The 17533-nt window shown below is 35.4% G+C and overlaps 3 protein-coding genes across 7 annotated transcripts in view; 2 read left to right on the top strand and 1 right to left on the bottom strand.

The window, feature by feature from the left end:
* Positions 1–5436, top strand: part of LOC107221357 (carboxypeptidase D) — a 17658-nt gene extending 12222 nt beyond the window's left edge. Inside the window, exons 12-15 of the mRNA XM_015660314.2 lie at positions 48–195; positions 271–1762; positions 1835–2011; positions 2110–5436. Coding sequence (XP_015515800.2) covers positions 48–195; positions 271–1762; positions 1835–2011; positions 2110–2216 — 1924 coding nt within the window. The 3' untranslated portion in view covers positions 2217–5436. The remainder of the gene's footprint in view (positions 1–47; positions 196–270; positions 1763–1834; positions 2012–2109) is intronic.
* Positions 3067–15896, bottom strand: LOC107221364 (rhomboid-related protein 2). 4 transcript variants are annotated; one of them, XM_015660323.2, is made up of 5 exons: positions 15033–15896; positions 9590–9668; positions 9323–9511; positions 8872–9206; positions 3067–6805 (listed from the first exon to the last, which is right to left on the bottom strand). In XM_015660323.2, the coding sequence occupies exons 1-5, from the start codon at positions 15089–15091 to the stop codon at positions 6298–6300; spliced, it is 1170 nt and encodes a 389-aa protein (XP_015515809.1). In that variant the 5' UTR covers positions 15092–15896; the 3' UTR covers positions 3067–6297. The 4 variants fall into 4 exon arrangements, with proteins under 4 accessions (XP_015515809.1, XP_046586369.1, XP_015515806.1 ...); XM_046730413.1 differs by lacking the exon at positions 15033–15896 and adding an exon at positions 11522–11584; XM_015660320.2 differs by lacking the exon at positions 15033–15896 and adding an exon at positions 11421–11572.
* LOC107221363 (Meckel syndrome type 1 protein) lies at positions 11180–17533 on the top strand. 2 transcript variants are annotated; one of them, XM_015660319.2, is made up of 5 exons: positions 11180–11213; positions 13764–14065; positions 14200–14890; positions 15950–16305; positions 16713–17533. In XM_015660319.2, exons 2-5 carry the CDS (start codon positions 13986–13988, stop codon positions 17116–17118), a joined length of 1533 nt encoding a protein of 510 aa, XP_015515805.2. In that variant the 5' UTR covers positions 11180–11213; positions 13764–13985; the 3' UTR covers positions 17119–17533. The 2 variants fall into 2 exon arrangements, with proteins under 2 accessions (XP_015515805.2, XP_046586367.1); XM_046730411.1 differs by lacking the exon at positions 11180–11213 and having other exon boundaries at positions 12605–14065; positions 15953–16305.

Here is a 17533-nt window from a genome sequence, read left to right as displayed (position 1 = left end):
ATGCTTCTAAATTTCTTACCCCTAATGATTCTTTTCTTTTTATACAGTTCAACATTGGGTGATTTCAATACTTACAATAATCTTGCCCGCCAATATGCGGCTAAACTCCACAGAGAGCATTGCGATAGCAATATGGAGCGTGAAAACGTTTTTGAACTTCAAAATGGCATCAAGTCACAGTACAATATACCTGTTGTAAGTACTAATGAGAATTTCATTTCCCTTTAACACTTTCAACATTGCTCAACACGAAGAATATTACAATTGCAGATAACGCTGTTACTGTCCTGCTGCAAATATCCATCACCCGATTCGGTTCTGTCGCTATGGCAAGAGAATTTACCGCCCCTGATGGAGCTCTTACACGGTTTGGCAACGGGAATTCGTGCATCAGTTGCAAATGAAGAGGGAAGTCCGCTGCGCGAAGCCAAAGTAAAAATCGACTCTTCGCCAACTCTGTATAATCTGACGAAGAACATGGCATATTTCCAAATGATTTTGCCACCTCAAACCTACTCGCTGACCTTCTCGTGCGAAGGTTACAAGTCTAAATCACTTCCAGTCGTGGTTAATGCCAAAGAAATGACGAGCTTTAACATTGTGCTGGAAAAGGATGAGATACCTGAGCACATCTCAGCAACTACAGCTTTCACCAGTTCAGATATCGACGTAAATAGCTTGCTGAACGATCTAAACGGAAAATATCCGAAGATATCTAAATTACACACGATCGGCAAAATGGACAATGGTCGAACGGCGATGTCTTTGGAAATCGGAGCACAGAATCAAGACGTTCAGCTCACGGGCGTTCCGTCGATTCTGTTTCTATCTGGAGTCGAAGAAAACTCGCCGGCTGCTACCGAAGTGCTTGTCAAGTTCGCCGAGTACCTATTAAGCAACTACAGAAAAGATCCAATCATCACAGACTACATTGAGAAATTTGCTGTGCACATAGCTCCGAACGTAAATGCGTTTGAGAATGTGACTCAGAGTTGCATTCCGCGGACTAACAGTTCGCTAGAGTTTCCAATCGCAGAACCGCTGTCGAGTGACGCGAGTGTCATCGCAAATTGGCTGAAAGAAGTGAACGCGATATTGGCTGTGAGTCTATTGACTGGTTCTGTGCACGTCGAAATACCGTTCGGCGATAAGCATGGAAAGTTCTTTAACAAAATTTACGAAACTGACGACGAGGAGCTACTGCAAAGACTGGCAAAAACTTATATTAGTCAACATCCAACAATGGCCTCCAAAAACAAAAAATGCGAAACAAGCGTCAAGATGGGTAGTCCAGGAGTCTCGCACAGTGGCATTGCTTTCAATCAGGCAAAAGTCAACTCTCTGATCGATTATGTATACTTGAATACCAGCACTCTGATGCTGAACGTTTACGTTTCATGCTGCAATACTGATCACGTCGCAGACGTTTGGACCGAGAACGAAAAAAGCTTGTTAGCTATGATTGGGGCAGTTAATCAAGGGATTTCAGGGTACATTATCAACGAAAGCAACGAACCGATAACGGGGGCTGAATTGTCGTACGACAATTCGTTGCATCGTGTGCGAAACGGGAAGACAGGAGCATACTGGATTTTGCGGTTAGCTGGATCCCATACTGTGACAGCCCAAGCACCTGGCTATTTACCGGACACAAAGTTAATTGTCACACCACATGTCGACAAGTTTACTCCTCTAATGTTCAAATTGCAACGGAATCAAGATGTTTTTGGCATGCCAAGGATCGTTTTCATCATTTTGACTGGTTAGTGGTAATTGAAAAGTAATGATATTTATTAAATTCTTATACTGAAAAAAAAAACACATTTGTTTGCAGGTATAATCTGCCTCGGCATTGTTGTTTCCGGTGTTTGTTGTTACGCTGGATGTCAAACAATGAATCGACAGAAAAATCAAAACAAGAAAGGATACGCATTCAGTTTACTTCCTGACGGTACCAGCTTCTTTGACGATGACGAGAAGGAAATCAGTATATTCAAAACGCCTCTGAAAGGTAATATTACATTTTTATATTTTTCTTAAATTAAGTAAAAAGTTACTATTTGTTAATACGATAATCGATTTTTATTTTGAAAAACGAACAAAAAACAGGAAAACACGTCGTCGATGTAAACACCAAGCCGTATTTCGACCAACTGCACGCTTCAGATTCCGAAGATGAGAGTGACTTAGAATTTATCAGGCCAGAACGTGATTAAGAAGGGAAGTTAAAGATTTAATAGTGATTGACTTTCAATGGGAATCGCCAATTCCAGAAATAAGGCTAAAGCACGCTACTAGCGTCAATTCTTTGATCTTCGAATGATTTTGTGATTTTTTTATGATATAATGGAATAATGATGACATTTCCGTCAGAGTATGCTATTCTATCAATTAATATTCCATATTGCCGTTACATTGTTTTGTGAATATTCTATTTTTACAGTCTGACAATTACAATACATCCAATTTAAACTGTGGTGAAATAATTGTTGCAAAGGCCTTACTGTTTGAGCTTCCAATGTGTTTTGATAAAATTATTCGAATTCAAAATATCAAAAGCATCCATTTGGCAGTAGAAATTTTTTTATACCAGCTGAGCACAGTTTGTCCATTTAATTTAGCCAGACCCTTCGCAGGACTTTTTAGGTAATTTGAAATTCTTAATGTCATGTTTAAAATATTGGGCTCGACGTTTGATACACTCAAATAAATAACAATAACTTACACAGCACAAAATGTAACAGTGACATTAAAATTATCGTGTCAATGTGTGATTACATTTTTAATGTTTTCATAACATTTTATTCTGTATTATCTGATTTGGTACTCTTTTATAAAATATTGTAAATACTTCAGCTGTCAAATAATTTTGTAACATTACAAAAACGTTTCAATTTTAATATTTTTCAAGTATCGTAATTGCTACATCTTTATCATATTCACGATATTCTAAAAACCTAACTAAAATAATCACAGAAACATGAAACAATATTATAGTTGTGATATTTCTATAATGTATTTATCATATGAATGTGCTGTGTGGGAATTCAATGTTTTTAGATGAGAATGTATTTTTGATGTAATGACACTTTATGAGATGTAGGGTGCCATAAAAAAGAATAGACAAACTGTACTCTGATTCCATTATAAAAGTCGTTTTCTATGCATATCTTACTTTTCATTAACTTGATGTCACGAAGCACAGCAGCAGATTTGCAGCCGCTTTCATGAAGTTTTCTGTACTTGCATATTCCTATAATTTAACCAAAAAGATCAGCTGATAACCAGTTGTGACGCCATATTATCACTAAAGAAACATGGCGTCGCAACTGTTTGTCAGGTGACGTTTCAATCAGAAACTAATTCAGTCAAATCTTAGGATGTTAAGAAACGAAAAATTTCGTGCTAAGGCTTGATCTATTCTTTTGTTAAAACGAATCGATAGACAGTGGAATGTACATGGAAAAAGTACTTTTATAATGCTAAATAAGCATCCCTGGTTAGTTTGGAATATGTGCTGCCACCAGATGGAGTCTTTCGATGAGTTTTAATATGAATGGAAAGTAAATTCGAATATTTCAAGAGCATAGGAGCACCGTAATATGTAACGGAAATTAATTGCAGTACTGAAAGTCGTTTGATATCGCATGAATTGATGCTGCGATTATTCCATATCAGATTCTACACTTTACTCTAGTATCAAATCGAAAATGGTATATTTTATATGCTTGCAAATAAAGCGCCGAGCAGGATAACAGCAAATACGTATTCTCCGAATATGCGCACATTTACACAATTGCTTATCGTTCGATGCTTATTAGATATTCTCATTAACCTCTGCAATTCAACTGGTATAAATCTACGTACAAGTATTCTACCTATTTTACATTCTGAGTAACATGTTTTAAGATATCTTGTAGAACACATCCATATCAATTTTATTTATAATTATTAAGAAGTGTTCAATTTGTATAGGTATAAGAAATTCTCTGCCAACTCAACCTGCGATTGACCCTGACCATTTTCGATTCCATTAATTTTTTTTCCATCTTTCAGTACCCATTCAAACCAGCACCCATAATATTTTCACACTTTCATTCCAATCTAATCTCCTGCCATCAAATTTAAAAAAATTTTGACCTTTAATTTCGAATGCTTATAAATCAGTGATAAGAAGAGGTGTGTATTGATAAAAAAATGTGTACCATTTTCTTCGTTTTGAATCTTATTTGTACAAAAAAGTATTTTATAAGTCATTTAAATAGATATTGTGGTTATATGTTACTTTTGCGTGTAAAAAAAGTCATTTTTCACAGTGCAATATCTTTGATTATTTTGGAAAAAATGTATGATTTTCTAGAGCTGAATCTCGAATTTTTGAAACGCCGAAGTAATATATTACCATGGAAACTATTTAAATGACTCTTCGAATAATTTCGTGATCGAAGCATGATTTCAGACGAAGAAAATGATATACTGACTTTTGTCGCTGAGTTATAGGCATTTTAAGTTTTTGAAGTTGAACCTTTTTTTTTTTTAGTTTATGGCCAGATATTGGGTTGATATAAAAACCTGAACAAATTATGGGCACTGGTTTGAATAGATACTGAAAGATGAAAATAACGACAAAAAAAAATGGTCAGGGTCAACTGTATGACAAGTTAGCATGGCATGCCCCACACCAAAATCAATTAATTGAATTCTTATAACTTTTATATGACATACATGAGAAGACCATTCAGTTTAGGCTTGATATACAGAGCTCATTTTCTACAATTCTTTTCATATCTACAATCTTCAACAGATAGAAGTTTCTTTATGCAAGTTTCAGGGTGTAGACACAGTAAAGCAATCACATGATTACGAATCTAATGTCTAACTTGCTGTAAGATATGCAGCGTTTTATAATTTTTATGTCAACTGACAATGAGATGATTTACTTACTGGTTGTGATGAACGTGCTTTGTTCCTGACAATTGAGCATCGTTTACTAATTCTCTAGTTTCTTCTAGATAATGTCTTATAAGAATTCCAAAATAGATGTACAATATTCACAGTTTGAGGCATCTAATAATTTAATTAAAACTGTGATGAAAAAATTATCTTAAGGCTTATACAATCTACATATCTTGTAACTATATCATGTATACTTTTACATTAAGTAAGCTTACAATCAATAGCAATTTATTTTCAAATATGTATTTTAAATACAATGGATTTATACGTGTCAAACAAAGAAATTAGCGCACTGGAATTGCTAATAAAAGTTGGAACGAGATTTTTCCTTTTTAAAAAGAATACAACTATGATCTTTCAGTGAGCCAACTGTTTTTACGCCCAGGGTATAATAAAAAATTTATATACATATAATGAACGTGATCATTATAAATAAAAAAGTATTACATTGGGAAATAAAACATACCTCAAAGATCTGAATAGGTGTGTTTTATTATATATTTATATATAAATAAATATACAAAATATACATACAATTATTGTATTCTTTGTAGTGTCATGATTATATGAAGTATATTTAATTACGTATAAGTTGTGCGTTTTATAGTACGATATTATAATTTATTTGAATGCAAATCTCATCGTTTTATACAAGGCACATTTTAAAACACGCCACACTCGTGATTTTTATACAACTATTTACGCAATTTATTTATTTCTTATAAAGGTACGCTTTTTTTCTACTAGTTTTTTTAGAGAACTGCATGCATCTTATTTGTACATATTGTTCATAATTTAAATAATTAATCTAGCTTAAGAGAAAAAACTATAAATTATACTGCATTGTTAACTAGCAGATGAAACAAAATTATAAACCAGACAGCAAAAATAACCACTCATAGGATGAGATTGAGACACGTGTTTCGAAAATGAGGTAGAAATCACTATCTTTATATATATTATTCTTTATCATGAAACATTTTCAGTTAATTTGATGCAGACAACGGCTCAAAAATAAGCGTAATCTAATAGCAATGTTAGCTGTATAATTAAATTGACTCTTACATTTCACAGCTCAGTCACTTACTGCAAATTCAGAGTCAAAATATACAGTTCACAAAGTACTATATATACATTATGCTGAGTGCAACTCAAAATGGAAACTAAAAAGATATCCTACGAATGTTTGCACAGATTGTTTTCTTGAAAAAGAAAAATACACATACATAAGGAATTTTACCTTTCATGATTTTTTGGATTCTTACAATCAGTACCACAATTGAGATCCTCCATGGCCTAATCAACGTTCATTAATCAATGGCAGTGATCGAATTGATCAAGTCATACATATTCAGGACGAAAAATATTCCAGAGAATAGCGGCAGTCATGAGCCCAATATATATAACGATGCTCGCCCACCACACAACCTTTTCCCACGTTTTAACTTCAAGATTACGGAGAATATTGATACCGACAAGCAAACCTGCCACAGCGCCAGCCAAATGCGCGACATACCCAATTTGTTTCTCAACATCCAATATGTATCGGTTGTAAACTGCTTGGCCAACATCAACCACAGCCAGCACGACAAACACCAGCAGTTGAAGAATTGCGTACTCCATTTGGGACCAGTTCATGATTATTGTCGCGACGTGAGCAGTCATCAGGGCATAAACACCGCCTGATGCACCTGCCAGCAAGACGTGTGGATCAGATACCGAAGTTCCCAACGACCCGGCGATGACACCGGCCAAATATATGGTGAGCACTCTCCACCACCTGTGCACCATCTCTAACGGCACTCCCAGCAATATTTGCACCAGCAGATTGACGACGAGATGAAAGATACTGCAAGTCAGAGAAATGCACAATGATTTCACCCAATAACTTATCTGGTGAATGAAAAAAAAATTTGCTGTAAACATATAATATGGTGTGAGGAAGTAATGAAAGTTAGCATGCTAAGCGACAGTCTGTAAATGGCAAAGTAATTGAACTCTATCGGTCGGAAAGATCACATCGTGGCAATATTTTCATCTGCAAGACAGGGATGCCAAGACTCGGAAATAGGTATGAGATGTCAAAATCTTCCGCGTTAAGTGTCAAATTAAAATTATGTCATTACGATGACTTGTATCAGTCATCAGACATCAGTTATCTGTTGGTAAACTATAAAAGTTTATTAAGGTTTCCCAAATCAGTACAGCAACTATTTGAGATCTGCACCTACATAATCTCTACAATTACGTTTGAAGCTTTGGATGGCGAGCCTCCATGAAAACCTGACAGAACATGCACGTGCGAAGTCGGAGGCTCAATCAATTAAGTTCTTTCATTTCCATGTAGGTATGGTTTTTCACCAATGATTAAATAGCTAACAATTCCAATCAATTGACGAGCATTGTTATAGTTACAGTTTTTTAGAATCAAGTAATTACAATTAGTATGTAAATCAAAATGTTCTAAGAATTGTATTGCAAGCTACAAAAAAATTTGAAATCATGGATTTAACAAAATTTACAGCAATTTGAATTATTACAAATAGCATCTGATAGGAAACGATAAAAATAAAAACACTACCATAATATTCTATCGCTTTTTGAATTTAAATTGTTGCAGCATAAAAATAGGAATGAATAGAAATACAATTGTTCAACATGTATTCATACTTCATTTCAGTTGCTTTTAAATATATACTTGAGAATCAAATAGGAATGGATAGAGACTGCATTACATATTCCATATAGGATGAAATTGAAATTACATTACAAATCAAACATGAAAAAAAAAAATCGAATGGAAAGAAACCATACCCGTCGATGCACATGCAGAAAAATAAAGTGATTAATTTGGGTCAGTTTCAGCATTATGCAATCAGTTTTCATGTAAAACTTGGATTGGCAGACATGAATACAGATCAGCTTTGATATCTTTTAACGATTTTTTGTTTAGTGAGGAGTGACGAGTGCTGCTTGTGCTACTGAAATCTCTGATCGATCGATGAACTTTATGTTTCAAGTTTTTCTATACTTCCAAGAAAAGACAGAAGCTCAAATTACACACCTTATTTGCATCGAAGTCAGGATGTGCAAGCACGTGTAAGAAATCTTTCTCTCTCTGACTTTTTCTCTTTCTCCTATCAATAACTGGCAGAACAATTCTCTCATCTTGTTCCTCCTTTCTGTATACGTACATGGCTGTGAAATTTGCACCATTCATGACAATCAAGTTATTGGCATAGCATAAGACTCACATAATCAAAAAAATCTAACAGAATATATGAAATGCTGTGTAATTTAGGAGTGCATCAATCACTTGAACAAGTTAATTTTCACAAATGAGAAAAGTGTACTGTTTGTCATTTCAAAGTACATCTTTACACCTTTATCACCCCCAGAGAACTCTCTTAACGTTTAGTAAGTGCCTGAGTTCGATAAAGTAATCATATTTCACGTGACTGATTGTGAGCGTGTGTGTTTATTTTCGTTCTTCATAGCTGCTTGAGCTGGCTTCCGTTTACACTTGCACTACATTCCAGATAGTTGGTGTAAAAGAAGTTGTTTCAAGAAGCTATTGTGAACCAAAATAAACACAGTAAAGAGTTAGTAGTAACGAATTTATGGAGAATCAATACAGTATGTTTGTGTTTACTGTAAATATTGTGACACTAAAGATTAGATGAAGTTTCCGAAATGACTGATTCAATGAGAGTATTTAAAAACTTGAAACATCAAAAACTAAACCTAAATATTTATACACCCAGGCACAGAAAACTGATTAGCAAATAAATGTATCATACAAGATGTGAATCATCGTGTGTAACTTTTAAACGCTATCTATTATCTCTATAGTTCCTTTCGTCCACAGCCTGGAAACTAAAATTGATAAGAGATTATAAAAGTGTGTAGACTCACCCGACATGGACAAACATATAAGTTACGTATCGCCACACCTCTTTCCGTTTTTCTGGATGGTAGATAAATAGTTGCGCCGCAGGTCCTTCAACTGTGAGTGCTTTGTGCGCTATTGCGTCATAAAGGAATAAAATAATCTCCAAAAGGGAGATGATCACCATGGCAATCGCTGGTGGGTTACAACTATATTCTTCCTCGTAAAGCCCGTCAATTGTATCGCTTGAATATTGTGATGTTCGTGACACCTGCGATGCCAGTCGGCGCTGTGGCACCATACAGTGAACATAACGTTGCACATAATGTCCGAAGACACCTTGCATATCTTTTCTATGAATCTGCAAGTGAAAATATTTTATCGTAAGCTACATCAACGGTAAAATTCTGAATATACTATTATGAGAAATTGATAATTTTTTTCGTTAGGCACGTGATTATGTATCTGTAAAAATACCATAGCTATAAATTCTGGGTAATCTAAGTATCCGGAATCGTCTAAATCTGCTTCGTGCATTATCATCTTGACAACACGAGTCGGTATGTCGTTCGTGTAAGCAGACCCTCGAATCATTGCTCTCAATTCATGATAAGATATTTTTCCATCTCCATCCAAGTCATACTTTTCAAATATCGACTTCCAGTGCTGCGTTGACATAAAAAAGAAAAAGTCTTTTAATCAACATTAAAATTTGTATTTCATTATGTGGAAAATGCTACTTACAGCATCGTTGTACTGTAGAGGTATGGTGATACCACCCTCGGCATCTTGAGTACTAGCCATCCTTATTAGTTTGAAACTCCTATACGAATGAAAACACCAAAATTAAAATAGGCACTAATTATAATACAAATAAATATCATTCTAAATTGATTCAACTAAATATTTACGAGAAATACACACAATTTATCTGTTTACAATAGTTTTCTAACCATCAACAAGTCAAATACATTTATTTGTGGGTAGTAGAATAGGATGAACTTGTAGCATGAAAATACAAAACTGTTTCACTCTTTATTCTAAGTCAATAAATGTAGATCAATCAAATAATGTTGATAACAATCAACTCTTCATCTATAATTAACGACAGAATTATCTTCTTTATGACTGTGACAAAATGAAATATGTTACATCATCGCTTTACATGATTCCATGTAAATAATAGAGCAGCAAAATGTGCAAAACTTTTATTAAAAAGTATACGTGCCCGTCGCATGATTGAAATAATCCAAAATGATTGGTGATGATTAGCAGGATGATGAAATGGATTCTCAAACATAATAAGTTGAAACTAAGATTTTCACTTTCACTCACATGCTTATAAATTATAATAAGATGCAGAATTTGTTAACTATTACTCCATAAAATTTGAAATAAAAACTCTTTTATGCAATGCTTTTGTCTGCACCTGCTCTGCAATTAAACTTCAAAGTTTGAGTAAGGAGGTTGTTGAGCCACCGATCGGTGTTTATTTTTTATTTTATTATAATATAGTCATAAATTAGATATAAATATGTTTGTAAGCTACAATGATTTCTTAAAAAAAGCAAGATAACAAACGAATAATTAACAGCAGCTTAGATATCCATGTTTCATTTCAAACTGATTGACAGTGATGAAAAGTTTAGTATTGTCATTAGATTTCACTCTTATATGATGGCTGATTTTATTTGGAAAATTTTATTCCTTTCAAATTCTACTAGAACAGATGCAATTTCTTTTCAGTAGGCAATTGAGAATTGCCATTTGCTGATCACAAACAGTATCTGTTAAATGTTGTAAAATTAATTATTTAACAATGCTAACTTGATAAAAAAAAGTGTGTCAGTGGGATTGTAAGAAATTATGTCCTGAATATCATGAGCCAATATAGAGTAAAATGGAACGAATCTTATACTCGGTTTTTCATCATTTTGATGCGATTTAAATTAAGCATTGATATTCACGCTTTCGTTTATGATTGTCGGTAATTCGTAACTTTATATTTTGATAGGACATATTGCGGTGTTTGAATGTATTAATTTTGTAAAAACTTAACGTGCGACTATTTAGTATTAATATTGGTAGATAATATTGATTTTTTGTTCACCAACCTCCTTCGGAATCGAATGGAAAATCGATCATTGTTAACAATAAATATCCCCTGAAGCTACAATTCCATTAATATGAAGTTAGTAACGTTGATATAACGATGCATGTTAGGAGAAGTCGTTACTTCATATAGGATCGCCTCAAATTTGATTTTCGTGCTGTTCCGTTACGATAACGTTACTAACTTCAGCTTCGTGCAATTTTACGTAACTGAGGGGTAGATCAAGGTCAAACACTCCGAAATCGAAAAAATAAGGTTTATAACCTATCGTCGTAAAAGTGATATTAGCATAATCGTTGTCACCCAGTTATGATTCCAAAGAACGAATACCGAGTACGTATTCATGAGTATGAGTAGCGCGATTATTTAAAAAACGGAGTGCAAAGCAATTTAATTTCACATTTTCGTACGCGAAACATTAACCGTTACAATAAGAACACAGAATATTTATTCAATTCATACCTCGACGATTCGGCTATGCGATTCGGGCGAACGGACGACAAGTGGAAGGTGAGTATAGCAACTGTGTGTCAGGTCCAAAGTATTTACGCGGAGCTACGTACTGATGGTGATGAAATCATTTTTCGCCGTTATCGTACTATTGCAGATGGGTGCGGAGATAAGAAGCGTGGAGATAAAAAGTTTAAACTAGGACGTATCAATTTCGACAGCTGCAGTTTGTTGCGCACGAGGCCTTTATCCTCTATGGCAAACCACGATTATCAATGTGAAAAACCCAAGCGTGGAATCCCGTTAAGCACGTTTGCTGACGTTGCCCGAGGCCGAATTGGGTTATGTTCGAGGCGATCGTGATGGAGTGGCTGCAGGACCCGACGAATTTTACTTCGCGCTAAAAGGATACTGCTCATTCTTATAAGTAGTCGATCAAAGCTGAAGGAGATTCGAATTCCCCGACTTATAACTGAGCAGAAACCTGACTCAATCCACGAAGTTTCGGAGAAATCATTCGGTTATTTTAAACACCATCACCGCCGGTAACGCGTCACGGAGAATTGCAAGCATCGATTTAACCGGCTGTTGCGTCGCTTGCCTCTAGCTTGCCATGGCTGTCTGGCCTTTCCAATTTCCATTAGCCGTCCGGGTTTTACTGGGAGACTCCGTCACACACGCATCCGAGTCATCGACACGCTGGGACAGAGCGTAGCCTTGAACTTGTCCACTTTATTTCATAGCACAAGTTCGATAGTTCTTTTTTCAAATGTAGATTGTAGAATGAAAGTTCTCGACCTTATTATCTATATGGGCAAACCGTGTTCTCGGTGTCAAAAGTCAAATGGAGTAGTTAAATATTTTTACATTCCGGGGTGCTCACCTTTGAAACCGAGAATGCAGTTTTCCCGTTTTTCAAATATTGTGACACTCGAAGATCGGCAGAAATTTTCTGTCAATTATAAAGCTAAGGATGACTCGATCAAAAGTTAAAAAAGAGTTCAAAGTATAGAAAACAGTTAAAAAATATCCATTATTATACATAGTTAGAACGTTAAAAATTTATTTTCAGATATAGTTTTTCTAGTCTGATTCTAGTCTTTTGTGTTCATGTTGTTCGCTTAACAAAAAGTGATCTTACACTTCAATATAATTATAACGCGCGAATATAAATAGATTGAATCTGTTTTCCGTATTTACAAGTATCTATTTTATCCACTCTGGATAATTATTTGTAAAATTTATTTCAAATTTGGTAAAAGAGTGAGCCCAAAATATTGAAATGGAATGAAAAAACTTCCGTGTCCAAGAATTTTGAAGTTGTAATTATACAACCTTTTTTTAAGATGTTGAGATCTTAAATTTCGTTATTCTGATTGGCTCAGATACATTTCAATTGAATAGCAGAGCTATTGTTTCATTCGTGATCACTATCATTGAACCAAATACCATTAGTGGAGATTTGTAGAACGAATTTTTTTGTTTTTCCTAACTTTTAATTCAGACAGCCCAGCCGATAGATCATTAAAAATGATTCCAGACTTATAATACGAATGAAAAAATGAATATATACATTTTGAAAATGGTTATAAATATATTTTCACCTGGATCAAAACTGGTTTCGATTAAACTAGGTATGATTGACTTGAATGACGAGTAGTTTTATCTCAGTTGTAGTGTGGTACAAGATCCGCAATTATATAACAAAGGAATACAGGCTTCTTTACTAATAACATGTCGATTAGTATGTAGTGCATCAATTCTTCCTGTTTATTATAATGAAATCGACACACCTCTATAATTGCAATCATTGATCACTATGGAAGTCAATCAAAGTAAATGAGTTTGAAGCCTGTAAAACCTTGAAACAATGGTCAAAATGTTCGTATGTATAAAATTCAAGTTGGCAGTTATTCCAACTATATACCGAAAGTTAAGGAAGTGACAAAAAGTATTGAGAAGAACAACTTCTTTCAAATCCACTCTAATTATTCGGTGATTTGCTAATTATTCTAATTCTAGCCTCGATATTTATAGTTATTTTAACTCAGCCTATTTTCCGCGTATTCACTGCATATAATTACATCGAGTTTCAATTCAATGATTTGTGAAACAATAATTCTGATTGCTTGAGAAGTCGTCAGAATTTTTTAATTCAAAGAGTAGGCTGAAGCTTGTGTATATTTAAACAGTTCCCAGTAAACTTTGTATAGATTATCCTTGTTTGATCAATCAGTAAGATCAAAAGTGGTGCAAATATCAAAAGACGAGTAACTATATAAATATCCAGAAAAATAATGGTGGATATACGAACGTGCAATATAGTTAATAAAACATGATAGCTCGCTTTGTTAGCTGATCCATAGTAAAGGCTCCTGAAGTGACCACGCGTTTGAAATAATGGCGGGAACTATATCGACGGTTGCTATGCAACCAGTGTTGACAAACATTAAAGTAGAGAAATAAATGAATACGAGACGTTAAAAACATCACGTGTGAAATTTTGTGAATGGAATACCAAGAACCGAGTCTTTCCAAAGCGACTGATTATTTTTCCGATTCAAATGTGATTCAAGAATGTCGAAAAATATTGAGGGAAAAGCGAAAATAGCGAACACGTACCGCGTCAGCGAGCCGATTGTGAATTTCAAAATCAGGTAGGTGAATTAGCTAACAAAAATATTTAAAACTGTTATTCTGTTGGGTGGCCATCTGGCCAATGCGAACCCCCCCCGCCCTTCCTCCCTGGCCGTACGATGCCGTTTATTTCACTTTGGGTTTATTGTTTCAGAGTCAGAATTGCACAACAGAAATCCCGACTAGTTGAATTATTTAAAACGGAAGAAGAAACCAGAGATTCGAATTTTTTGGAATACGAGGAGAAAATTCTCTCCTGGCAGGAAAAAATTTTCGGCCGTTTCGAGGCGCAGTTTTACGCGGATTCAAAAAACTGTGCGACGAAACAGCAGAAACAGTATCACGAAACGATAACCGAGAAAAATATTACTGGGTCTCGCATATATACCTACATTGACGATGATTCTTATTTTCCCAATAAAGACTTACTGACAAAGCCGTACAAATCGCATTTGTCTCGAAAAAACGCGTCAGCGTTACCAACTTTGCAAAACCGAAAGCCCTTCGTTGAACGTTACAACAAAAAAGTTATCGACGATAATCCCGGAGATACTACAATTCGCACTAATCATTATCTCCACAGAGATTCCGCGACAATGTACATCATAGTCGATTTAATGCCGAACGCCAAGTCCAGTTCCTACGATTTTGATGACTCACAAATACTGTTGTGCACAATCACATTCGACAAAATTCATCGCTCTTTAACCGTCGATCCCGATTTCACGTACCAAGAGCCTTACGAAATTCACGGCACTGATATGAATTACGATTATTGGATCGAACATGCATCCGAAATTCAGTATCCTCAAGATTTGGAAACTGAAGTTAAAGAATTGCGTGGTGTAAGTGAAATTCCTTGAGTTATGTATCTCGGAAATATCGTCAGTAATTTGCGTTCGTATAATTCACTCGAAAATCAGACCAACGTGGATCAAGTTCAGATCAATAATAAAATTCCGTTAACATTGCTTCGGATATACGTACCCAACGTAGGAAATTTCGGATATCTGTCGCATCATTTTATGCGGGTAAAAGACGTTCATCTTGTCGGCTGATTCTTTATAATTTCCACCTTCTGACTTTTTTACTGTACCATAATTTACAGTACTTCACTGCAAATTATTCCGTGGTTTTATTCTTTTAAGTTAAGTTCCGGTTTCCATTATTTGAACTGCACACATTTTATTTCATTTGCGAGTAAAGTTTTAATCAGTATAGGTTATTAATTGAGTTTTATCACTGAATCTTACAAACAATATTTGTATTTTATATTTCCACGAATCTGAACCATAAACAATCTGACTGATTGTATTAAGTAAAGAAACTGGCAATGGATAAGGTTGGTGTATCAGACTCACTGATCTCGACTGCTATACTGTCTGCAAATAACTGAATTGTGTAGCTCCTTGAATGTCAGCTCAAACATTCTCCCACACTAACTCCATATGTTTACTCTATCAAATCGCACACACTCGAGTTTCACAGTGTAAAACAAATCCGACAAAATACTTTCACAATTTTATAATCCACATGCTCCACCTACAAAGCGATCCGCATAGCCTTGTACCTTCACTGCTTGAAGTCGATCAACTCTTTTAGATTGTTTTGTTCTTACTTATTGTCCTGTTATATTTCCTGATCCGACTTTGAGTCGCCAGGAAAAAACGAGTAATTTATACCATATGGATACAATTTGTCACGCATTTTTTATGGAGTTACTTCTCGGCGAGCAATCTTCTTTCTATCTAAAACAAAACAGTTTGTGCCCCAAAGACAATTGCCGATATTGAGAAATGAATCTGATCAACTACTCCCAAACCGAGCGTGCAGGAAATTAATTAGAGCCATTCTGTTGGTCATCCTTTTTTACTCTGATAATTTTACTTTGTGTACATTCACAGCAGGTAATGCAGAAGTTGAGCTACAGGGAAGCAGAAATCTTTCCTCAAATTGGATTACCTCCAGCTAATCGCCTGCGGATTTTTGTCAATCTGGACATTATGTCTGCTCACAACTTTCCGTACGATAGTTTGTTCGTGACGTATCACATTGAATTGCCTAAATATTGGAGTACAGATCAACCGGAACGTTTGACTGGTCGGACACAGCGATGTTCAATGACGAAAGGAAGTGCAAATTTCAGTTACGTAGCCGAATTTTGCATCGAGTTAAATTCATCCCGGTTAGAAGATGAGAAATCCTCAATTGCCTGGCCGTGGATTCTTATTTCGATAGCTTCTCTTGATAGCTGGACTAGGTAATTACATAAGTCGATAGAATCTTTGGTTCCTATACCTGAAGATTTAAAAACCCGAGTTAGGAATACAAGTTATGCTAATTTAAACTTTTAGTCACGCATGGTATTAGAACGTAAGTCATCAATTGTGAGACGCTATTTCCTGGTAGTGAAAAAAATAAATCAACTGTCTTAGCCATCATATTTCAGTATCAGCGCAGCTTTTAATCGCAAATTTTACGCTAGATTAACTTACTATCAAAAAATGGAAGCCTAACAGCTCGCACGATAATGCTGTGCCTTGATATTTGCAAAATTGATCTAAATTGACCAGCTGATCATCACTACTGCCGTCATATTGATAATTAGTATTGCCTATTTTTAACTGAATTTCAATAAATTAGTAATGAATCATGTTTGCTACAAAGGTACCGAATCGAAGGGTATGCGGCTGAAGCGCTTCCAGCTACTTCCGGATGTCACTACTTGACGTTGCATACTTGGCGACCAGTTGGAGACTTTTTAAACACTCTTCGCCGCTTCTTTACTGGCGGAACGTACGAGCTTCAAGATATGTCTTATTGTGGTATTCCCGCAATGTACGACGATACGAAATTGGAAAAAGCAAATTTGGAGACGGTGCCAAACGGTCAGATTGAACTGAAATTGAACATCATCCAGCAGAGCCGATCTTTCATCGATGGCAGCTGCTTTAAACGCGACACTTTCGAACGTCTAAGTGCTGGGCGACTTATGAACAGTGTTAACGACGTTCTTGAACAATTTAAGGCTGCCAGAGAACGGATGATAAAAGCACGCATCATGAACTCGTGAAATTGTCTTTTGACACGTACGTTTCGGAGAATTAGCGGAACGCGATGTGCGAAATCAAGGAAAATACGTGACTTCACAATTTAACAAAGAGTTGGCAATGTGAATTCTTTGGAATTGCAGTTCTCCAGTTTATCTCAGAGACAAATTTTTTGAAACATTATTATACAACGATATTGTCAATTAAAACGTGTCCTAAATGATGTTGCTAAATTTCCCTTGTAACTCGTTGGGAGTACACCTGTGCGATATGCAGCTGATCCGGAAAGTTATGCTCGACTTAAATACTTCCGGGTTTATACGGATACTTGTATCATTTGCATATTTGTCAATAATAACTGATTGAGCATTGAATTATTGTTGTGTCGTTGTCGTTGTTGTGTTCTAATTTGTAATCTACTGATTTCAGAATGTTCAA

The sequence above is a fragment of the Neodiprion lecontei genome, chromosome 2, assembly GCF_021901455.1.
Source record: "Neodiprion lecontei isolate iyNeoLeco1 chromosome 2, iyNeoLeco1.1, whole genome shotgun sequence".
NCBI classification, from domain to species: Eukaryota; Metazoa; Arthropoda; class Insecta; order Hymenoptera; family Diprionidae; genus Neodiprion; species Neodiprion lecontei.
Note: the sequence above shows the minus strand (reverse complement) of the source record. Positions and strands in the feature narration are given on the sequence as shown.